General features: G+C 41.0%; 1 protein-coding gene across 2 annotated transcripts in view; it reads left to right on the top strand.

Moving 5' to 3' along the window:
• The window catches only part of LOC124722024 (serine proteinase stubble-like), a 364,352-nt gene extending 340,181 nt beyond the window's left edge, over positions 1–24,171 (top strand). The window contains exons 9-10 of one of the 2 annotated variants that reach the window (XM_047247205.1): positions 20,400–20,557; positions 23,036–24,171. In XM_047247205.1, coding sequence (XP_047103161.1) covers positions 20,400–20,557; positions 23,036–23,191 — 314 coding nt within the window. In that variant the 3' untranslated portion in view covers positions 23,192–24,171. The remainder of the gene's footprint in view (positions 1–20,399; positions 20,558–23,035) is intronic. The other variant, XM_047247206.1, reaches the window with a different exon arrangement.
• The last annotated feature ends 1,138 nt before the right edge of the window (positions 24,172–25,309 follow it).

The following is a 25,309-nucleotide window of genomic DNA, read 5'->3' as shown; positions in this document are numbered from 1 at the left end:
CAGTTAAAACATCAATTTCTATCCAATTTACATCTCCACAGTGTGGTAGGTTGTGTGTTTCGTTCTGTTACTGTTACCTTTATTTGAACGCTAAGACGTAATGTGAACTTCTTACAGAACTTAAACGACCACTTTCTTTCGTCCATAACACAAATAAAGGCACTATAGTGGACATTGTAAAATTGTCTATATCAAACTAGGTAAAAAAAAAAAACACAACAGGTAAGCTACACTAGAATGCAAATTATGCTATTCCATTCTGTATATTTGACATACAGGCTTATCTTCACAGAGCCTATACATACACGTATGAGCAACGTTCACTTTAGAGAAGATGTTCAAAGCGATCAATTTGCATTTGCAAACACTTGGCCATTCGCTGGATTATTCTTTGCTGGACGGTACGCAGCACACCTGCATCCACCATTGGCGAAGCAGCGTGCACACGTGTCGTGTACATCCATGAGCGGAGTGCTATGAACTTATTCCTTTAAGTGTCTGTACAAATAAAAAGTTAGTGGATCAAGGTCCGGCGAACGTGGAAGCCAGAACATTGGACCTCCACGACCAATCCATTTCCCCGAAAACGCTTCATTTAAATAGTTAAACACCGCTATGCTGAAACCATAACTGTGGCCGAACACCAAGTGGAAAGTTTTCTAATGCGTCAGGCAAAGTATTGCAAAGAAACGTACGATACAGTGGCACATTCAACTTTTCCAGCAAGAGACACGGGCCAGGAAGCACTCCTCCCTCTATTCCGGACCACAGGTTAATGTCAAAGCGGATATGAAAGCCACATTCACAGGTGACGTATTGGTTGTGTTCCTATCTATAATGGCTGCCGTGGAGGTTGAAAATATCTACACGACTGAAGCTAGATTCGTCAGTCCGTATCACGTTATTTATAAAATGTTCATCATGTTCCACTTTGTGCAAGATCCATTTACAAAATCATACTGGAAGGCGGTATTCTGGTCGCTGGTGTTTAGTTAACGTGTAATGATATGGATGTACTTCTTCATCGCGCAACACATCAGCGCCCAGTCTTTGAGATATCTGGAACAACCTTGCAATATCGCGGTTATTTCACCGAGGTGATTGGTGAACGGTTTCAAGTATCGCGTCCTCTGTTTGCGGAGTACGTCTAGTTCTTGGAGGACCTTTTCCCATTACTTATGTACGAAGATTACCGATTTTCCAATGCCTTGCTCCAAACAACGAAATACACTCTTACCAGGATGGCACCTTTGAGGGTACCGTGTAGCATACGCACAAGCAGCAGAAGCAGCTTGGTTATCGGATGTACCCAGCACCAAAAGCATACCGACTTTTTCATCGTTTGTGTACTCCATCGGCAAGCCGGCCCTACATGAACTTAGCAGGATCGCTTACGATCGTGCACTGCGCGGCTAGTAGACACGTCTATGCAGTTTAATGGATCCAATTGCCATGTGATAGGCTATTGTCACGTGACAAACTGATGTCCTACTCACAAGGGAAACTCTCCATCTCACCCCCTCAGATTTAATGGTAAGAGAGCTCAGTGGACAAGTATGAAAACAGGAAGAAGTTGTACTGATCTGATTTGATCCATTACAAATGGTTCTGAAAGCCTGCGACTGCGAAATCAATAGGTTTCTTTATAAAAAAAACCTCATCTGCTACCAGTCACGATTTCCTTTATTTTATTTTTCGCACCACGCGTTTCGGGAAATGATTCACATTTTCAAGTGCGTTTTTTGTGTTATGTCATTCTCATGTGATGTTGTCGATGTGTGAGATTCTGCTTCATTTGGTTGACTTTACTGCCATATATAATAAAACACGTGATTTTTAGTTGGCTACAACTTTTTTTTTGTGAAGTTAGTGGCGAAATTTAGAAGAATTTGTGCTTACAGTTTCCTTATGGTCCATTTGTGCAGAGTCTCATACACACTAAACAACACACACAACTTGTTGTACACTTTTAAACATCGAAAACATTTTACATAAACAAAACAGTGACACAGATGTTCTTACAAGTAGTCAACAGAGATGACATTATAGGTCTTCCACAGAGTATGATATGCTTCTGTACAGACGTTGTTTATCTTAATAATTTGGATCATAATTTACTTATGTCTGTTTTACATTGTGCTTATTTCTATGTGTTACTATATTTATTTAAGTATACTATCGAAACATCTGAAGAAATTCACTGATTCACTTTCAAGTATTTCGTTTAATATTTTATCTTCATATTTTCTGTAATGTGAATATATCTTCAGTTCTTCTAGCAAATCCATTTTATGTCCTTTATTTAGTCGGTGGAGTACTTTGACATTTTGCTCTATTTTTCCAAACGGGTGTCCTATATTATGTACATGTGTTGCTATGACTGATGTAGTGTGTCTGTTGTGTGTGTAGGCTTTTATGTGCTCTGTGTACCTGGTGTTGAAATTTCGGCCTGTTTGTCCTAGGTAGAACATGGAGCATTCCTGTCATGTGACCTTGTATATTCCAGAGTCTAAGTATGGATCATGCTTACACGAATCTTTTTTGTTAACATTCACGAGCCTTCATCAATTTGAGGACCAATAAAAATTATAGTTTCCACTTTTTCTTGACTGATAAAGGTAAATTTCATAGAAAAATACTTAGAGCAGAATCCATCTTGTGGAACAGTCCTTAAAAACTGCTTCATCAAGCTTAATTAGACGTGTATTAGGGGAAGCAAACGGTTTGTGCTAGTTATTTCAAGTCCCAGGCATAAAATGTGTCTGGGTTTTTACTTTGCTCACATACCCCACTCACGTAAAAAAGCACGGCATTTTTGTGTATCCAGCTTGCTAGCCTGACAAAATTTCTACAGTTATGATTCATCATATCAGTAGGAAGAAATACAGTCTTTTATAACTGAATACTTTAATTATTTGTATCCACCAAACATGTTTCACCTATTTATATTAGACACCTTCGTAAGTAAATGATATGATGAAAGTTATTTATTTTTATGTATTATGATAGTAGACATGTAGTGATTTTTGGCAGCTCAATTACATTCTAGCTCTTAAAAAAAAATTTTTTTACACTTACACTATGTGATCAAAAGTATCCGGACAGCCCCAGAAACATACGTTTTTCATATTAGGTGCATTGTGCTGCCACCTACTGGCAGATACTCCATATCAGCGACCTCAGTAGTCACTAGACATCGTGAGAGAGCAGAATGGGGCGCTCAGCGGGTCTCACGGGCTTCGAACGTGGTCAGGTGATTGGGTATCACTTGTGACATACGTCTGTACGCTAGATTTCCACACTCCTAAACATCCCTAGGTCCACTGTTTCCGGTATGATAGTGAAGTGGAAACATGGAGGGACATGTACAGCACAAAAGCGTACTGGCCGACCTCGTCTGTTGACTGACGGTGCCCGCCGACAATTGAAGAGGATCGTAATGTGCAATAGGCAGACATCTACCCAGACCATCACACAGGAATTCCAAACTGCATCATCAGGATCCACTGCAAGTACTATGACAGTTAGGCGGGAGGTGAGAAAACTTGGATTTAATGATCCTTTTCGTGGTGCCAAGTGTTCTGTATATGTTAGATGCACATCGTACAGGTTAAAAAATGGTTCAGATGGCTCTGAGCACTATGGGACTAAACATCTGAGGTCATCAGTCCCCTAGAACTTAGAAGTACTTAAACCTAACTAACCTAAGGACATCACACACATCCATGCCCGAGGCAGGATTCGAACCTGCGACCGTAGCGGTCGCGTGGTTCCAGACTGTAGCGCTTAGAACCGCTCGGCCACACAGGCCGGCCGTACAGGTCAAGTGAAGACATTTCATTGAACTTAAATCTGTATTGTAGCACATTGCACATGGGCTTCCTAACACGCTGTAGGGCATTCTGAGGGATCATGGAAGCTGTAGAGACTGAGAGTGGAATATGGCGGGGATGGAGGGAGAGTAGGTGGGAGAGCTGTGTGTGTGTGTGTGTGTGTGTGTGTGTGTGTGTGTGTGTGTGTGTGTGTGTGTTGTGTGTGTGTGTGTGTGTGTTTTATGGTTAGTTACAAATTAATGAGAATATTGTCCTTCTGCTATTACTTTGTTGTCATGTAACATGTTTTCACATTTATGTATGGCCTTTTGGATGTAATATTTTTCTTGTAGAGAGAGTATCTCCTTTCTTTCTTTATGGCATAACATTGCCATGTCTGTTTTTACCCCATTGTGGTGGTGATATGCCAACGGCCTTTGCCGCAGTGGTAACACCGATTCTCGTCAGATCACCGAAGTCAAGCGCTGTCGCACTTGGATGGGTGACCAGCCGGTCTGCCGAGCGCTGTTGGCAAGCGGAGTGCACTCAGCCCTTGTGAGGCAAACTGAGGAGCTACTTGACTGAGAAGTAGCGGGTCCGGTCTCGTAAACTGACATACGGCCGGGAGAGCGGTGTACTGACCACATGCCTCCCCATATCCGCATCCAGTGACGCCTTCGGGCTAAGCATGACACGGCGGCCGGTCGGTACCATTGAGCCTTCATAGCCTGTTCGGGCGGAGTTTAGTTTTTTTTAGTGGTGGTGATATGTTCTGCACATATAGAGTGGGTACAGTCATTATTCAGTGGCCTTGTATGCTCTTTGTACCTGATATTAAAAATGGCTGCAAATATTAACACAATTTCTATAGTTGAAAATAAATTAAACTTTATTTCATCACGAGAAAACTGTACATGGTAGAAAAAAACTAAGAACAGCTTCTAAATCAGCATAAAAGTTTAGGTAAGACCACATACTTATTTTCAATCGCGTCATATAATGCAGACTGTTGGAACAATATAAGTCCCAAAAAGAATTCCAAATCTATCCGCAGTGTATTGTGAGCTTAGAGCATGTGACAGTGTGGATTGTGAACCGCCTGTCTGAGAGGAATGTCGAATATGGCGGCCTTCTTAGTGCCGACATCAGGTTCCACACGCTCTGCTCCTTTCATTTCTATACTGTTAAGACATACAGTTTCAAATTTTACTATGGCCAACGAACAACCATGAAAATTCCACATCACCCTCGAATTTGGAGTAATGACTAGAAACACCTCTCTTCCCTTCCAGAAACCGGCGTTTCACACTCTGCCACTTCGTTCGTAAAGCACTTGTACTATCTGTGGCGCACGCGTAAAGATCACTGGAGCTCCTATGGTAAAAATCAAAATGTATGTTCCTTTTTAAGTTAGAGTGTATATTTGGAAACAGAGTAGCACGGAAGAATCTCATTCTGCCTGCTGGCGCACATCCTGGCCGGTTATAGCCAACGCACACGGAGCTCGCAGTACGGCAGAAGTGGCCTCGCCTGAGTTGCGGTGTGGGCGAAAGCCGCGCGTCAAGTAAGCCAGGTCGTGGCGGTTTCTCTCGTACTGCAGCTGCTGCTGCTGCTGGTGATGGTAGCCGGCACGCCATAGGGATGGCGGTTGTCGCTGAAACAACTGGTTTTCGGGTATATCGTTTTTTTCCAAGCCAGTTTAACCTGACTATTAAAATTACTCAAAATAACCTGTTTCTGAAATAACCGATTTTCGTTTTTTTTCCTATTATTTCCTGTAGTAAACGTCGAAATCGAACAAAGATTGGAAAATTTTGATTCTCTCAACTTCAAGTTACATAGAAGCAACATATTTTAATGAAATAGGCAAATAGAAGAAAACTTGGTCTTTCTCTAAAAGTATAGGTGGTTGAATACTACAAAAAATCACCAGTATTCTAAAATCGATTCCAATCTTTTGAAACTCTGCTCAAAAATCATGTAATCGGGGATCATACCACTATTTGGACATTACGAATAGTCAGTACTAAAGCGTGCCAACGGCCTTGCCGCAGTGGTAACACCGGTTCCCGTCAGATCACCGAAGTTAAGCGCTCTCGGGATGGGCTAGCACTTGGATGGATGATCATCCGGGCCGGCCGAAGTGGCCGAGCGGTTCTAGGCACTTCAGTCTGGAACCGCGCGACCTCTACGGTCGCAGGTTCGAATCCTGCTTCGGACATGGATGTGTGTGATGTCCTTAGGTTAGTTAGGTTTAAGTAGTTCTAAGTTTTAGGGGACTGATGACCTAAAGGATTTGTCCCATAGTGCTCAGAGCCATTTGAACCATTTGACCATCCGGTCTGCCGAGCGCTGTTGGCAAGCGGAGTTCACTCAGTCCTTTTGAGGCAAACTGAGGAGCTACCTGATTGAGAAGTAGCAGCTCCGGTCTCGAGAACTGACAATGACATAAGGCCGAGAGAGCGGTGTGCTGGCCACATGCCCCTCCATATCCGCATCCAGTGACGCCTGTGGGCCGAGGATGACACGGCGGCCGGTCGGTAGCTTTGGGCCTTCATGACCTGTTCGGGAGGAGTTTAGTTAGTACTAAAGCGTGAGGACTGTAGTTGAAGAGCTCTGTTATTCATGTTAATTTGTCCGTTTCCAAGAGCTACAAGTAGATAAAAGCATATTATATAGACACGGGCAGCAGATCAGCTACTGTCCGTTTTTATCGTATATTATGAATGAAATGTTAAGTTTCTAATTTATTACTGTTAACATAATTCCTTTCTTTCGTTATTTCATAGAAATGGCAGACAAATATTTAATCTTTTAAAGCAAATGAAGCATTGAACTTCATTGCTACATCACTTCCTAAAAATATTTCTAGGCTAAGGCTGGTGCCATTCTGTAATACAACGGATGCCGGGCGGCGGTACAAACTATCGTACAGACGAGGCAGGGCAAGTCAACATGTTTGTTTCTCTTTCCTCTCGGCATTATTATTAAAGTAGCACTGATCGCTTTTCCCATTTTCTATAACAACGCAGTGTTTCAAGCAAATGCCAGTCTTACGAATAAAAACTACTCTTTCTTAAAAAAAGATTTATCTGTAGCGAACAGTTTTAGCAGTGCTGCTATGGCTATTTGATATTTCGGTTTTTTACTTGGTTATTAGTAAAAAATGTGAAACACCTGTTACAACAGGTATCAATCAAATGCCGAAAAATACCTGTTATTTGGAATTAAAATTCCGGTATCGGTTTTTCCCATCCCTAGCACGCGGGCCTCAGCTGGGCACAAATTGGCCAGCGCTGTGGATTGCAAAACGTATGAAGTCCCACAGCTTGATTCAAGAGATACATTAATAATTAAATTATCTAGGGGGGTGTTCTCAAAGGTCCGTAGTCATTGCTTTTTATAATCAAGTTGACTGCGTGAGACGAACGAAATTAAAGGTCTAACTAAAACGCATTCTATAAAACCTTGTCTTATAAGAAGAGGTGCAACCTGAAAAGCTTCATAAAAACGAACCGTTGCCAGTGGTGGTGATTACTAATAAGTATGCATTTAAAGAAGAGCGTCAGCGTGAAGTATATGTTCAACATTTGTGAGCGACAGCAGTCACGATGAACGAAACTGCCGCAGCTAGAACTGCTTACGAAACTAGCAGCAGATGTGTGGGTACTCAAATCACGAATATAATCCAGATGAATGAACACATATAAGCTTAGTTCACGAATTTGTCTCACTCTGGGATTTAATTGAACACATTCACTATTTAGTTTTCATATACTTGAATAAAATTTGATAAAATTCTCGCGAGCTTTCAGCTTAGTTCACGAATTGGTCTCACTCTGGGATTTAATTGAACATATTCACTATTTAGTTTTCATATACTTGAATAAAATTTGATAAAATTCTCGCGAGCTTTCAGCTTAGTTCACGAATTTGTCTCACTCTGGGATTTAATTGAACATATTCACTGTTTAGTTTTCATATACTTGAATAAAATTTGATAAAATTCTCGCAAGGTTTCAGCCGCATCAAGTGAATACAAAACTACGAGCTTTAGACTGAATGCTCCTCGGCCAGTCACGTGGTGACTGTCGTATGGTTGCTGCTGCCGTAGGCGTATTACCGCCTGTGACGGTCACTGGTGCACTGGTACACTTCATAATTTCCAAGAGAGAAGTCCAATCAATCTTGTCAATAGCTTTTTTTAAATCTACAAATGCCATAAACATAGGACTGACTTACTTTAACTTATCTTCTAATATAAGTGATAAGCCCAGTATTGTCTCGCGTGTTCCTATATTCTTCCGTAATCCAAATTAATCTCCCATAAGGTCGGTCTGTGCCAGTTTTTCCATTCTTCTGTAAATAATTCTCCGTCTACTAATGACCCCAATATCGACGGAACGTTAAACCCTAAACTTCATTCCCGTAAATAATTCATGTCAGTATTTTCCAATAATGACTATTAAACTGATGGTCTTTTAATATGCATACCTATCCGCACTTGTCGGCTTTGGCATTTGAATTACTATAGTCTTCTTGAAGTCTGGGGGTATGTCGCCCGTCTCACGTATCTTGCAGACAATGTGGAATAGTTATGTCATGACTAGCTCTCCCAGGTACCCTAATAATTCTGAAGGTAAGTGGTCTACTCTAGGTGTCTTGTTTTGACTTGGGTCGTTCAGTACTCTGACAAACTCTTCTCACAATATCATATCTCCCATCTCGTCTTCATCTACTTTCATTTCTATAACATTGTCCTCAAGTTCATTCCATTAAGTAGCTCTTTATAACGTTCCTTCCATATTTCAGCTTTGCCTTCTTTACTTTGGGTTGCCACGTGAGCTCTTACTATTCATACAGCTGCTTCTCTTTACTCTGAAAGTCTCTTTAATTTTCTTATAGGCTGACATGCATATTTCCCTTAGTCACGCAAGCTTCTACTGCTTTACATTTGTACTCTAACGTACATATTTTGTATTTTCTTTCAGTCGCATTTTTCAGTCGTCTTTATTCCCTTTCGCATGCTTCACTTGCTGAATTTTTGTATTTTATCCTTTCGTCTGAGTTACCTAAAGATTTCTACTAGTCCTGGTCTCTCTGTCTATTTCATCTGCTGCTTTGACTATTTCATTTCTCAAATCTACCCATTCGTCTTCTACCTGAAACTTTTCGGTGTTTCCATGTCTCTTCCACGCACACACTCTTCTTTCATAATTCCTAAATCAAGTGCTAGGGACTATTAAATTTCGATTTGAGCAAATGTCTACCAGATAATTTTCCCCTGTTTGAGTCAATTGTTGTCTAATGGTCCCTTTGAAACTCTCGGCAACTTATGGTTCTTTCAGTTTACCCACATCCAATCTCCTTAGTTCACTGCATCTCTCTAATTCCTTCAGTTTTAGTCAGCAGTTCATAACCAATAAATTACGGTCAGAGTCTAAATCTTCTCCTGGAAACGTCTTGAAATTTAAATTTTGGTTTCATAATCTTTGACTTAACATTATATATTCTACCTGAAACTTTTCGTTGTCTCCATGTCTCTTCCACGCACACACCCTTCTTTCATGATTCGTAAATCAAGTGTTAGGAATGATTAAATTTTGATCTGCGCAAATGTCTACCAGATGATTTTCCCTACCATTCCTTTTCCTCAGTCCATGTTATCCTACCATTTTTCCTCCTCCTTTTCCTATTATCTAATTCTAGTCCCCCATCACAACTAAATTTTCGTCTTTCTTCTGTTAGTGTTAATACTGTAAAAGTGTGTACCAGCGGAATTATTCATGTCAATGCTCATGATACATTATATATCCTGAATAGCCTCCTCATCCAGAAGTGTATGTGTAATTCCAGTGATTATTTTATATATCCTAGCTATTTTAGAATTTTAAATTAGGAGCGCTCTAAATTTTAGTTGAGTGGCATTCATTGTACTACATTGCCTAACAGAGAAGATATCCTAATTACTGACAGTTTTCAAGGTAATCATACATCATAAATTTAATGACTCCTTGCGTCGAAGTTAGCAGAATTTACTATCAACTGAAAAGTGACATTGCAGTGCAAACTTTGCTCGTGTAATTATAGTTGGATACATGACTACTATGACAAAACAGACAACCTAGGTACACTTGAAGCCTCAGTCAACAGCAGAGAAACTATTTCATCATCGAAAAGCAATGGTTCAATGTCTTTTGCACTGATAAGGAGATATTCACCCTTATATGTTTTTAAATAAAGGAAGAATGAATTACATGAGTTCCATCTATGCCATGTCTGATATCACCGTTTAGATGACACATAATGACACATCTTGATTCATTTAGATGTTTGGTTTTCGTCTCAAATTTCTCTGTATTCTGACTACGAAAATTTTGTGGATTTACGCTAGTAAATGTCATACGATTTCATATTGCCTTACAAATATTTTTATCCAAGAAACTCGGTCAGTTTGAGTTCTTGCACGAAACATTGTTTTAGTGACTGCCTATTCTGTGCCAGAATCATTAGAAATTACATTGGTTGTAATCATGCTAGGAAATGGAGCTACAATAGTCACATAAACGACGTTTCGGTAACTTTACAAAGCCAATCTAGTTTCATACAAAACAATGAGAGTCAGATTAATTTCGGAACTGTTTCATTTATTTCAGTTCTTGGTTATGCCTGTTGTTCTAAAACATAGTGTCTGACTGAAGAACGACTGAGCGATAAAGATCACATTTCCTGCAACAAGACACACCATGATCCTCAATATCTCACTGTCCAGTATTTTGTGTGTGGGGGGGGGGGGGGGGGTTGCAGTGTTTTATGATCCTCCCATGTGAGGTTATTAGAGACGCAGCACAGACTCAGATTAAGGAAGCTGGAGTAGAAAATTGGCCCTGTCCTTTTCATAGAAAATGTTCCGACATTTGCCTTACGCGATCCGGGGAAACAACAAAAATCTAAATCAGGATGGCTGGACAGTCAATAGTCCGCCCGACTGTGTCCCCAGTGTCTTACCACTGGGCTGTATCACTCAGTGTGAGTGTGTGTGTGTGTGTGTGCAAGAGAAGATTATATAAGTATATACCCTTTTCAGAAATAGGGAGCACAAGATCAATTTTTCAGTGACGACTGCAGATATTTTATTTTATAACTTTATGAAGTCTGGAGGAAATTGTAGATGGTTTCTTATTATCTCGCATCACCTGCCCACAATTCCGCAGCTGACATTTGGTTGATATGGCCCTGTTGATACAAGCATTCGGTTTATGCACTGTAATAGTGAATTAACTTACAGTGCAGCCGTAATTTCCCTAGTTAATGTAATGTTCGATATTTCAGTCAATACAATAACGTGGGGAAAATTGTATTTGGTAATAACTGACAAAAAAGAAAATGTCTCGGAAGCTTTCTGCCACCATGAGAACAGAAAATCAGTGCAAGTGTGAGAAACTGTAGGAATATATCATCGATACAATCAATAAAATCACGGAAAGCATGAAAGAGTGCTATTTCATTTCCACTTATGGGAACTCCTTATAAAAATATTTAAATATCCTGGAATATGGCAGACTGAGCATTAGAAACTTTTTTTTTTTTTCAGAATCGAAAAAGCGGCACCAACCGAAGCGCATTACATTCTGAATTTTTTTTATGTACCTGACGATATAGCAGAATAAACTGTTAGTGCAGTCTTGCAGGTCAGCACTGAAGTGCTTGGTGGGAGACAGGAACACCTCCATTGTGAATGCGGGCGGATGACGCTGTTTTAGAGTCGTTGACCTTGTCTCCACATCTGGCACAGTTTGTTTTCTGTATATGAAATGTGTCACGGATGTCTCTCCGGATTCATGTTATACTGTAGTTCCTTCCGCAGCATAGGGCTGAGTAACGGTTAGTGATAGTAGGCCAGTGGAATGGCAGACCAAATCTCTTCTTTTGGAATTTAACGACGCCAGAAATGCTCATAAGAGGAGTCCATTGTTAGCAATACTCAAAATTAGATAACGTATTGAAATTATAAGTTGTTAATATATATAGATGGTAAAAATTGAAAGCAATATATATTCGTCTTGATTCCCGACAGATATAAAATGTTAGGATGAATCGTAACACATAATGTCGTTTATTACACAGATTTTAAAATAAAAATGACCTACTGAAATACCATAGACATGATTACGCCTAATTTGCAGCGTGGTTTGCATCACGTCAATTCGTGTGTAACGACAGTAGTCGACAACAGAAATTATATGCAGAAATGTCAGTGTAAATAATGTTTTCCTCCAATGACACACTTTTCGACCATGAAGTGTATAAGTGCTAAAAACAAAAAACTTGTTTTGTGTTAAGATAACCAAACCAGAGTAAAACATTTCACATTCTTTCCAGATATATCACTCTTTTGTCCTCTCGTACAGTGGATCCTCAATGCTAACGCTTTTCCACTTTACTTGCTTTTTTTATACGGTTAGATGAGTTATGAGATAAAACAAGGGAATTAGCAATGTGGTTTAGCTTATTCCCAGCAACACGTGCTCACATGTTAGACAACATGAACAAGGAACGCGTTTTCTGTGTAGTTAAGACAAGATTTTTCGACACTGTGAAAATCTAGTCAGTCTCATACTCGTTAATGATCTCTGCAGGTAAAGCGAGAAATCTTCGTTACTGTTCTGGAGAGAGTCCAGCGGGAGGTGGTTTCGTCGTTGCACTCGTCCGGTCTGTACATAAAATCTCAAACATGTAGCGGTACCATGGTTAATGAATGTAGTGTTTTGTGCTGGGTACGCGTTGCTTTGGATGAGTATGTGCTGAAGGGAGGATAGAAAACGAAACTCAGCGCCTCCTGAATAACACTTCGAGTGCAGGTGATTGTAACGTAAAGGAGAAGTAAAGTAAAGAAAAAAATTATGGCCTCTGTGTTTCGTAGAATTATTTTCGTTTTTCGGGCATTATTTTAATACCTGCAATAAACTCAAAAAATGGTCTGTGTATTAAACGGGTCTTCTATGCGAGTTATTCGCAAACGGGCTTTTTCCTTCCTGGCGTTCGTCGTTTCTAGCAGGAAATATGAATTACATTATAGTTTCTACAGATAATAAAAAGTATTATTATGGTGTTTACACTATTTTGACTACCGTCGTATTGTTTTCAGTGGACTAGCACGTTGCTTTCTGTAGTAATAGCAGTTACGGCTGTGAAATGTTTGGCAGCAGTGCGCTGTTGTTCTCTGAGCTCGTCGGTTCTGACGAACATTCTCGCCTGAAATTAACCATCTCGCAGTCAACTGCGACTGCGCGATAATCGATGCGTGGCTAGCCGTGTGCAGCCAGTCAAGTACGGAGGATCGTGGTCAGACTAGCAGCAAGCGGAAGAAAGCGAAGGAGAAAGGACGGGGAAAGTGCGGCCCACTGGCACATGGAAAAGCCTCATGGTTTAGCCACTAGACCCACTTCGACTTTCGCGAACTGGTTGCTTCACTGTTTTATTGTAACCGACTGCGTAGCTGCACAGTTGAATTTACCCACTATCTAAATTAGCTTCATATTACGCTGTAAGAGTTTCCTATTCGCATTGTATCTCTGGAGTATATTTATATGGTGGCTTAACTAAACTTCAACAGTAAACACACTGAGATGCACAACGTCGCTCTTTTAGAATCTGCCACTGGAGTTCGATGAGAAGCTCCCTGACGCTTTCGCACTTTCTAAACGAACCCGCGCTGAAACACTGTTCCTATTGGCATCTAGTCTATTTCTTCTATCAGTGCCATATGGTAAGGGTTCCAATGTCTTTCAGCCTGACATCCACCTTTCCTATGATCAGTGCTCATGTACTTAACATGTTTCATAGTCGTGACTGTTTGCAGTGATTGTTCGGAAATCGTGTAATAAAAAAAAAAGTATATTTTTTTTCTTTCTCTCTCGTTGATATGCTTTCATCTACTTCTTCTTTCGAGGGCTGTGGTAAGCACATAATAACAGAGATGTTTCATTGTTCTTTGATCAGCTGGCTGTAACCGTTAATGTATAATTTTATGGTAAATTTGTAGAATATTCTAATATATTTTAGCATGTCCATCCAACAAATACTGAATTTACACGCAAAGCTTTGGCTGGTGACGCATCGCCGTTTTGGCCACTGACGGGTGAATCTGGCCGACCGACCGCCATGTCATCCATCAGCCAATGGCGTCATGTAGATGCCGTATGAAGAGATGGGGATCAGCAGATTGCACTGCCAGCCGTTGTAGGGTTATCAGACCTGATGCCACCGCTGCTGCTTCAAGTAGCTGCTTGGCATCACGAAGTTGAATGTACCCCATTCCAGTCTTCCCACAAAGGAGAAATTCCTAGTAGTGTCCGGATTGAACCCGGGCCTTCGACATGACTGTCAGTCGTGTGGACCAGACGGACTTAAATGACTATGCTTTCCATAAAACAAGCTAAGCACGACAGATAGCGTATGATTTCATGCTACATCACACTGGCAGACGCACGAAGCGTGCCGACTTAACAACACTATAAATAGTGCATTCGTTGTTTCTCCGTTTTTTCTACATTACCGCTGTCAGTTCAGTATTACGGAAACAGCCGGAAGCACCGACATGATACAGTGATCATATGAGTTCAAATCACGCATGTATAAACGCTATTTCAAAGCCGGAGCCTATAGTCTTCCATCAAATTACCTACAACACTCAAATGTATTCGGGAGATGTATTGGAAATTCATTACGAGTAACATTAAATTTTTAAATATGTCACGAATTCCGAGATATATGATTAGAATCTATTTTGTATTTTCATTAAGTTACGAATGGTCTACACATCATTTGGAATACTATGGAAGTTAATCATCTCGGACTGTACTAGACGTCATGGCGGAAACAAAAGAGAACAGCTACGCTATCGTCACCAGAGGGTTTAACGCACATTCATAATGGCAGTGGCTTTCAGATGTTCCACTAGAAGTGGGTCATCTTGATACGACATTTCTGCAAGCGCATCTCCGCTTATCCCACAAAATGGCTAATTAAACACCACCTAACGAGCCACTTCTTTATGCACTCTAACCTCCGCATTGTGGCTGCTTCAAGTTTCACTTTCCTTTAACTTTCAGCATACTGTCTGACAGTTCCAGGAGGGAACTTCACCTACTGTAATATTTTACAGATTAGTTTCTGTATTATTATAGTTTCCAGACTTTACTGGCGCGCTTCCGTGGAACATATTGCGTTTCCAAGTAACCGCTCTCCTCAGCCTCTGATTGGAGTGGTCGGATTACGTCAGTGACGCAACTGGTAAAAGAGAATTTAAAATAATTATTTACGTTTGTAATTGTACTCTGAAACAGTCAATACTTGTAGTCTCGAGCCACTGCAGAACAGCTAAAATTTTTAACAGGCTTTTTGTCATAGGGTCCTCGTGACTGTTGCTTCTGTGTTTAAGGATACTTTTACAAGTAACATATTGTCACATTAAATTTATTTTTCTATTTAAGTCCAACGCGTTTCTGGGCTACCACTCAGTTTTCAAGAAGTATATTTGCGTTTCTGGGCTTTACATCTACTTCATTTTATCACATAGCAGTAAGTGAATTAAGCATTTGTTAATGTTACGTGAAAAGCGTCTGAGACGGGATTAACGAAAAAATAAACCCTTACTGGTGATTGTCTTTATTTGGATACAATATGTTCGTTTTCTGCATTGATGAAAAACTTTTACTTACTTATACTTCAAATGATTTACGGTGTTTTTATTGCACTATATGACTCAAATGACATAATTTACTTTATGTTTCAATACCGTTTTAAAGTAGTATGTGTCATATAGTTTCGTCTGCATAAACAGAGAAAATAAAGTAAAATTACTCAGATGAATAGTGGTTTCAACAGTCTTGCACATGGTTAGGAATGTTTGTTAGCGTTTTGGATGCCTCAAATTAATCGTGATAATTTCCTATTTCCATCAATAAGAAGGCAATTGATACATTAAAGTGTGTAATCAAGTACTACTTTTTTCATGAAAGCAAATGTAATGAAATGAAATAGCTACTGCTGAGAACTGATGGAGGGGGGAAGATGGTAATGGGATGACGAATCGGATTGGGGTGTGACGTGATGAGTGAGAAGGCGTGGGAGGCAGCCAGAGGAGCGGTTGGAAACGGTTGACAAGAACGGGAGTATTTGTGTTTTAGAAAGGAAGAATGTAATTGTCTTCATTCATCGTTGTAAGGCGGTTGTACATTACTGAACATAGAAAGTATTCTGTTGTTTTCATTGTTCGTTTGTTCGTTCGGCATGTCAATGGGTAGGATAATCTGTACACTATGTACACTATGTGATCAAAAGTATCCGGACACCTGGCTGAAAACCATTTACAAGTTCGTGGCGCCCTCCATCGGTTATGCTGGAATTCAGTATGGTGTTGGCCCACCCCTAGCTTCCACTCTCGTAGGCATACGTTCAATCAGGTGCCGGAATGTTTCTTGGGGAATGGCAGCCCGTTCTTCACGGAGTGCTGCACTGAGGAGAGGTATCGATGTCGGTCGGTGAGGCGCAGCATGAAGTCGGCGTTCCAAAACATCCCAAAGGTGTTTTATAGGGTTCAGGTAAGGCTCTGTACAGACCAGTTCATTACAGGGATGTTATTGTTGTGTAACCACTCCGCCACAGGCCGTGCATTATGAACTGGTGCTCGATCGTATTGAAAGATGCAATCGCCATCCCTGAATTGATCTTCAACAGTGGGAAGCAAGAAGGTGCTTAAAACATCAATGTAGGCCTGTGCTGTGATAGTGTCACACAAAACAACTAGGGGTGCAAGCCCCCTCCATGAAAAAACACGACCACACCACAACACCACCGCCTCCGAATTTTACTGTTGGCACTACACACGCTGGTAGATGACGTTCACCGGGCATTCGCCATACCCATACCCTGCCATAGGATCGCCACATCGTGTACAGGGATTCGTCACCCCACACAAAGTTTTCCCACTGTTCAGTCGTCCAATGTTTACGCTATTTACACCAAGAGAGGCGTCGTTTGGCATTTACCGGTGTGATGTGTGGCTTATGAGCAGCCGCTCGACCATGAAATCCAAGTTCTCTCACTTCCCGCCTAACTGTCATAGTACTTATAGTGGATCCTGATGCAGTCTGGAATTCCTGCGTAATGGTCTGGATAGATGTCTGCCTATTACACATTACGAACCTCTTCAACTGTCGGCGGTCTCTGTCAGTCAACAGACGAGGTCGGCCTGTACGCTTTCGTGCTGTACGTGTCCCTTCACGTTTCCGCTTCACTATCACATCAGAAACAGTGGACCTAGGGATGTTTAGGAGTGTGAAAATCCCGCGTAGAGACGTATGACACAAGTGACACCCAATCACCTGATAAAGTTCGAAGTCCGTGAGGTCCGCGGAACGCCTCATTCTGCTCTCTCACGATGTCTGACTACTGAGGTTACTGATATGGAGTACCTGGCAGTAGGTGGCAGCTCAATGCACCTGATACGAAAAACGTATGTTTTTGGGGGTGTTCGGACACTTTCGATCACATAGTGTACTTCTAGAGTTTCTTGTATGATATGCCTGAGGACTGTTCGTGGTATATTGTGAGATCTTTGGCGATAATAGTTTCTCCCCTTCACCTGGCGCCCGCCCGTTTCTGAACAAATCTTAAATAGATTAGCTATCCATTGCAACTCCCCACAGTCGCACCTGAAGATCATGAGCAACTGCATCTCTAAAATATTCAGCAGTTCTCGTGACAATATCCGGAGCCATTCAAGCAGTTACTATTTTCCTCAAATTTCTTTCCGAATCATGGGAACGTGACTCCCCTTTTAAAACAATGCTTACCCACATTCTAATGCAGATCTATTAAGTTTGCAGCCGTGGACTGTGCGGCTGGTCCCGGCTGAGGTTCGAGTCCTCCCTCGGACATGGGTGTGTGTGTGGGTTTGTCCTTAGGATAATTTAGGTTAAGTAGTGTGTAAGCTTAGAGACTGATGACCTTAGCAGTTAAGTCCCATAAGATTTCACACACATTTGAACATTTTTTTTTAATTAAGTTTGCATCGGGAATTTCAAACACGTTCAGCGGACAGCGAAAGTGTTGACATTGGCTGGGGTGCTAGTCAAACCACGTACGTACACAGTTATAGTATGTATGAGCACAATATGTATTTGGGATTGGAATCTTTGTTGTGGATGTCATCTTTACCATGGAAGTACCTTGTCACCTAATATGGCCACATACTACTTCCACCTTAGGCAACAACGAAGCTACCTCTTCATGCTAATTAAATGTCCCATCCAACGCGTAACTTCTTTGGGCGTTAGCTGCACATAAATCCCATCTGTTGAAAATGTGACAAGTGGTGATGCAGCGTACTATACTATTTTATTTAAGTCATCGCTGGTCTAAGCTACGTGGCAGTAGAACTATTTGCATTGTGCTACTCTGGTTGTTGTAGAAGTCAGATGTTTGAGGAACTCACTTAAGGAAGTATCGACGGGCGGACACTCAAGGTCATGCGCTTATATTTCTAACGTCTGTCTACTGCAGAATTTTAAAATACTTTTTACGCTGCGTGTATTGTGACATTTATAAAGATCGAAAATCTACTCTGTAGAAACAAACATCGATTTGGCAAATGACGATCACGTGAAACTCAGTTTGCGCTGTTCGTGCACGAGATCGAGAGGGTAACATATGCTGGTATCCAGGTCGATGCTTGTTCCTTGATTTAATAAAGACGCTCGATACAGCTCCGCACTGTCGCCAAATGTACAAAATACGAACGTACGGAATATCAGACCAGCTTTGTGACTGGGCTGAACATGTCTTAGAAATTAGAATACAGCATCTCAATGTTAACGGAGGCGAGCCTCCGGACATAAAAGTAACTTCGTGCGTACCTCAATGGCGTGCTTTCCAACCATTTATTTTCACGATATACAAGGAATGTTCAAATGAAGAGATAAGAAACTTTGCAACAGCCAGACAGGTTTAAATTTGCATATGCAGCTTTGGGATAATGTAGTGAGTCACGTAGGGAATGGAAGAAATGCGTCATCTCCCTCTAAAAAGTTTAAAGCTGTGCCCTCAACGAGCAAGGTGATGCTCACTGTCTTTTCCGACGTACAAGGTTCGATACGCATCGAATTCCTTGAGCACGGATAAACCGTTACAGCGACGTGTAGTGTGAGACACTCCGTAGTCCGCCCTACAGCCTGGACGCGTTGCCCTGCGAATTCAGCATGTTTGGTCCGCGGAAAGCGTTTCAACTCGGATAACGAAGTGGAGGACGCAGTGGAGGGCTGGCTCCTTCCACAGCCACAGGAATACTTGGAACAGAGAATCCTTCAGCTTGTGGAACAGTGGGAAAGTTGTGCTCTGGCCTCTCTCGATTACATTTGAATAAAGACTTCACTTATACTCTCAGAATTGTTTTGTGCCTTTTCTTTTGAACATCTCTCTCGCATATAAATGACCAAATAGATGATGTCGGAACGTCCATGGGGTTGTTCGCGGAAGAACTGTTATAGACGGACAAGTGGCCACACTAGAAAAATGTTGCAAGATGCGGCAAGACCTGCAGAAGATCGATGATTGCTGTAAGCATTTGCAGTTGACCCTCAAAACAAACAAATATAACGAATATTGTATTATATTGTATGTTAACCGGGGGTATAGAAACGACGCAGCGGTCCACAACCCCACGACGACTACCGCAGTCCACTTCAACCCTCCGCCGCCCCACACCGAACCACTCTTTCAGGGTTACTGTGCGGTTCGGCCCCCGGTGCACCCCCCCTCCCCCCCACTTTCACACCAGCCGAATGTAGCCCCGCATGTTTGCATGGTAGAGTAATGGTGGTGTACGCGTATGTGGAGAACTTGTTAGCCGGCCGTTGTGACCGAGCGGTTCTAGGCGCTTCAGTCTGGAACCGCGCGACCGCTACGGTCGCAGGTTCGAATCCTGCTTCTGGCATGGATGTGTGTGATGTCCTTAGGTTAGTTAGGTTTAAGTAGTTCTAAAGTTCTAGGGGACTGATGACCACAGATGTTAAGTCCCATAGTGCTCAGAGCCATTTGAACCATTTTGAAAACTTGTTTGCGCAGCAATCGCCGACATAGTGTAGCTGAGGCGGAATAAGGGGATCCAGCCCGCATTCGCCGAGGCAGATGGAAAACTGCCTAAAAACGACCCACAGACTGGCCGGCTCATCGGACCTCGGGCGGATTCAGGCTGGGAACCAGGGGCTCCTTCCCAATCCAGAAAGCCGTGCGTTAGACCACACGGCAACCGGGCAGGCAGAACGAATATTACATAAATAGGCGATTAAATACATTACTGTATGATAACGCGATTGGAGAACAATTATTGGAATCAATCATATCCATGAAATATCCGGGACTATACATATGGAAGGATTTAAAATGGAACGACGGCATAAAACTGATAGCAGGAAAGACAAATGTCAGACTGATTTTCATTCAGGTTCATTCACTTTCATTCCGGTTGCTATATAATTGTTGTGTGGAGGAATGGTGATAAGAGGAGTGTGGTGTTGTGTGCAGGCGTGGCGACCGTGCCGACGGTGCTGCAGGAGGTGGACGTGGAGGTGATCGCCAACGACCGCTGCCAGCGCTGGTTCCGCGCAGCCGGTCGCCGCGAGACCATTCACGACGTCTTCCTCTGCGCCGGCTTCAAAGAAGGCGGCCGCGACAGCTGCCAGGTGACACTCGCAAATACACTCATCTCATTTTTTATTTACTTCTGCCTGTCCTCCCTCCTTTATTGACTCATATACTTCTGTTGGCAGACCCGTTCATCTACACTCATATCATAGTATACTGCGTTATTCCTAATTACCTCCAGGGTTTCAGAAGACGACTGCGCGAAAGCTAAAACACATACAGAAAACTGACACGTATCAATTTATATAACATGTCTCCAAGTTTCCAATCATAATACGCATAGTGGCGTAGTTGTGGAGTGCACCACTAGGATAGGCGTGTCAGAACACGTAGACAAACCATCCACTCCCTATTGTTGCATCGAATTAATTACGCCTGCAGGTAGGCAACCCGGTGAACAGATTTCTAAACCGGACTGCTGACTTTGCACGTTCTCAGGCAGCAGCAGAACTGACTTTAATGAGTTTCATGCGTGTATTGGCGTTTGCTGCGTCACAAATGTTGCCCATATTGAGCGTTCGTAATGGAAGTTAAAAACACTGAGAGATGCCCTATCCACTGATACGTGTCTGTTTTCTACTTACAGGGGCTGGACCAAAATGTTGGAACACCAAAAGCACAACACATTACCATCCCTAATATGGTGTAGGAAACCGTTGGGATTGAAAACAACTTCAGTCGTCTCGGAATGTATAAATACAGCCCCTGTATGGTTTTCAAGACAATCTTATATCATATATCCTGCAAAATAGTGGCAAGTTCAGTAACGGTGATGAAGGTGGACGGCGATCACGCATATTTCTCTCCGAAGTTGACTACAAAGGCTCAATAATATTGAGATCTGGTGACAGTGGCGGCCAAGGGAGATGCGAAACTGTATCGTCGTGCTCACAAAACCAATGTGAGCTGCGTGAACAGAGGCCCTGTCGACTTGAAACACACCATCACCCTTGGCCTACTCCTCCACTTCTTCATACATATGGTCAAGATGGCAAAAGGCATCTCTCGCTCTGCAGACTGTCTAGAGCGGCCGACTGAGTTACCAATCCAACTCCTTTACTGATTCATTCCTTCCGCATTTTGGAAAGTCTACTAGCATACAACATCTCTTTCACTCTCAGCCCTTGGTGGACATAGAAACTCGCCGTCTTCGTCACTGATGGACTCTGCCTGATTACTGACTCACATGTCATTCTCTTCTATATCTTTCTTCTCTGAGTTGTCGCAGAGCCCTTTGTCGAAAAAGCTTACATTTTCTTTCTTTACTGGCCCATGATGTAATAATAATTGCAAAACAGCATTGATATATAAGCGAAAGTCAAATTAAAACGAGACGGACAGAAAAAGTAAGTAAACTGTTATTATTTCAAAAGCAATCGCCTTAAGTGTTAATACATTTACGCCTTCGTGGACCTACACATTGCAAGCACTGTTTCGATTAAGCTGCAGAAATTTTGCTGCGAAGCCTCTTACACATCCACCATACAGTTCCAATCCCTCCCCAACCGATTTCCATATTTTTAGTGACCTGAAGGAAGAAATTAGCGGCCATTTATTTGCTTCGAATAATGGGGTGCAAGCCTGGATGCAGTCATGGTTCCATAGGCAGTCGTAAACATTTTCCCATGAAGGAACTGATCGTTTTGTCTCACAATGGGATAAATGTATTAATAGTTATGACTATTACTTTTGAAATAATAAACAATTTACTTACTTTTTTCAATCTGTCCCGTTTTCATTTTACTGCCCATTATATTTATTAAATTAAAAATTATTTTACACAAACATAATTTAATTTTCCCATTTATGTATTACTCAGAATTTCCATTTTAAAAGAAAAAAACCTCCTCGTGCACAGCCAATCAACGGTAAGCATCTTTTTCTTCCAGAACTTCAGAAAACGATACCCATATGGTCATGCAAGAAAATGAGTGTTAGAAAGAAAAGCGACAGGTATTTTTTTTTTTTTTTTTTTTTTTGCACGCCCACTGACGATACAGTATTATATTACTTATGCATTTGTATTTTTGGAAGCAGATATAATAATGAATAATTTTTTATGTTACTGCATGAACGCCGAATCACACTGACAGAAAGAAAATGTTTCTGAAGTATATCTTCCATACATGGTCGTACTGCATATCCGTATTGCGTAAAAGCGGTTCAATGCGTATCTTAATTTATGTTGTGTTTAATTTTGACGCTGTTTTCTATTCACTTTGCTACATGTGATGGAGGATAACGTTCTTTCAGCATGGTGAAAAAAGCTTAAATAATTATAATGAGCGTTTCTTAGTCTGTTTCCTAATTTGTATTATGTATCGTGTGCCTACAGGCAAAAGTTACGTTCACGAGAAAAAACTGATCTAAACTCTTTCGGTAATTAAATCTTTGTATCCCTCTGATGCCAGTCTGAAATGATCTCTGTCTCCTGCGCTGAATGCTATTTAAAACAGAAGTGAATTACAATTTTTTTTCAGAAACACCAATGATTTACTGTAACTCTTTGTACACAGGGCGATTCTGGTGGACCGCTGACGACGACAATGAATGGACGTAAGGTTCTGATCGGTCTCGTCTCGTGGGGTATTGGCTGCGGCCGAGAACACCTACCAGGAGTCTACACCAACATACAGAAGTTCGTGCCTTGGATAGACAAAGTCATCCATTAGCTCCTTCTTGCGTGCAGACACCGATATTGTACCAAGGAAATACGTTCCACAGACTACTCAAGAGGTAACATAGTTCCTTTGAGGTCTTCCGCGTGTGGAAGTTCGTTAACGCTGTAATCATCTTTTTTTACAGAACTGTGTGAATATGTCTCGTTTTGTTTACTGCCTGTATGGAAAACCCAAGTGAGACAATCGTTTAACTTATAGCGGTACGTTTTCTATGTGAGCGATAACAGGCAACAGACATTTGAAATAGGACATGCGTCTTTCATTCGTCGATGTGGAACACAGGGTCATGTAAAATAATAATTATTATAGCCAACGAGAGCAGGCAGTGCGGTGAAGCAAGCTCTCTGTAATACCAAACTGAAGGTACACTGTCTTTCATGCAAAACCATAGGTTCGTTTTATTGATAAGATAAACAAATGTGTGAAGTACAAGTATAAGCTTCGAATTTCTCTTTCATGAAACATGTGCAATGTATTTATTTACTTCACAAGAATACCGTTAGCCGCAGCGTAACATTTGTACACTGACGCTGTTCAGCAACGTAATTATGTTTTGTATATGTATGTTTCTAGAGCGAACCGCCAACTATTAAACGACCTTTACTTATCAGTCCTGGCATCCAGAAGTAGTGTATTAAGAATGTGAGATTAAGTGTTTCTCTTTTATATTGTAGTACATTGTATAAAACCTTGTGAGCGATGAACTGTAGGACGAAAGTTCAGCTTCTAATGAGAGATGTGAACTCTCGCATTTGTAATGGAAGCTATCATTATTTTTAACAGCATCTGTACTATGCCAGTGATATTTTGTACAATAAATTATTAATTTTGTAGCTGATGTGACTGTTTTGAGTGTACCCCAAAATCTGTAAATTATTTAGTTTTTCGTAGAGATTTTAAGCAATTCCTGTAGCTCTTCTGGGAACAGACCAATCAGCAGATATCTGTTTGACATACATTTTTTTACTGTGCACCATGTTATCACATACCATGAAAATGACTGTTTCACGAGAACAAAATTTATAATAAAACAAACATTTTCAGTGAACTCAGATAAATATTGTGTCATGCATACATGTGAAACAATTCATTGTATGAAACTAACATTTCACAAAATATAAAGGGGGCAGTTATTACTATAAAAATAAAGACTTAAATGAACAAAAGTTAGATGAAAATATTCAAGACTTCAACCATGAAATGAGACAATTGATTAGTGTAATCTATCAACCGATATCACGTTAACACAAGAAAATATTTACAGCTCCTTCAAAAACCATTATGATGTTCTATCTGTAGAAATTGTTCTTCTACACTCAAATTATAATACAATTTGTATTTTGTGAAACAATGAAGATGAATTGTAATTATTATTTATTCATCAAGGAATTGTCAATTTGGTAATGGAAGGAAGTGTGTGTGTGTGGGGTGGGGGGGGGGGGGAGGGGGGGTGTAAAAACTGCAAAGAAAACCCATGCTTGAATACAATAAGCAGGTTCAAACGGATGGAGAGTGCGGCAGTCATGCGGAGACGAAGATCCTTACACAACATAGACTAGCTTGGAGAGCTACTTCAAACGTCTTCAGACTATATATCATAGTAACACAACATATTATTTATTAAGCATATTTGGGAATTATAAGATGAACATCCACCATGCACATTTAAAATGTAATGGATATGCAGTTGCAGTGCGTAATTAATTACAAAACAAATAGCACCACACTGTAAACTACACCACTTACATTAAATTATTTATTATAATAAAACTCATGAAGAAAAAATAATGAAAACTGGTACAAAAAATTTGTGGAAGAAAAGTTGAATAATGTGAAAAATCTGAGGTATGAATGAAATCAGGTAATTTTTGGGGATGTGGTCCATCTATGCAGTTAAATGAAAGGCTCTTTGTTTTGTTCCATTTACTTTTCACCTCTTTTTGTTTATGAAGGTTCTTCCATCACTTGTAATAGATGTTCGTTTTATGTATATAATAACTGCACTGCATCATATAATGACTCAGGTAAGCTGCTATATTACAATTGTTCACTTTCTTGCTTGGTAAGAAACAACTTTATGGAGGACAAGTTTTGTAAGGTTAAATCAGA

This window comes from Schistocerca piceifrons, chromosome X, assembly GCF_021461385.2.
Source record: "Schistocerca piceifrons isolate TAMUIC-IGC-003096 chromosome X, iqSchPice1.1, whole genome shotgun sequence".
Taxonomy (NCBI): Eukaryota; Metazoa; Arthropoda; class Insecta; order Orthoptera; family Acrididae; genus Schistocerca; species Schistocerca piceifrons.
The sequence above is the reverse complement of the archived record's forward strand: the minus strand, read 5'-3'. Positions and strand labels throughout refer to the sequence as shown.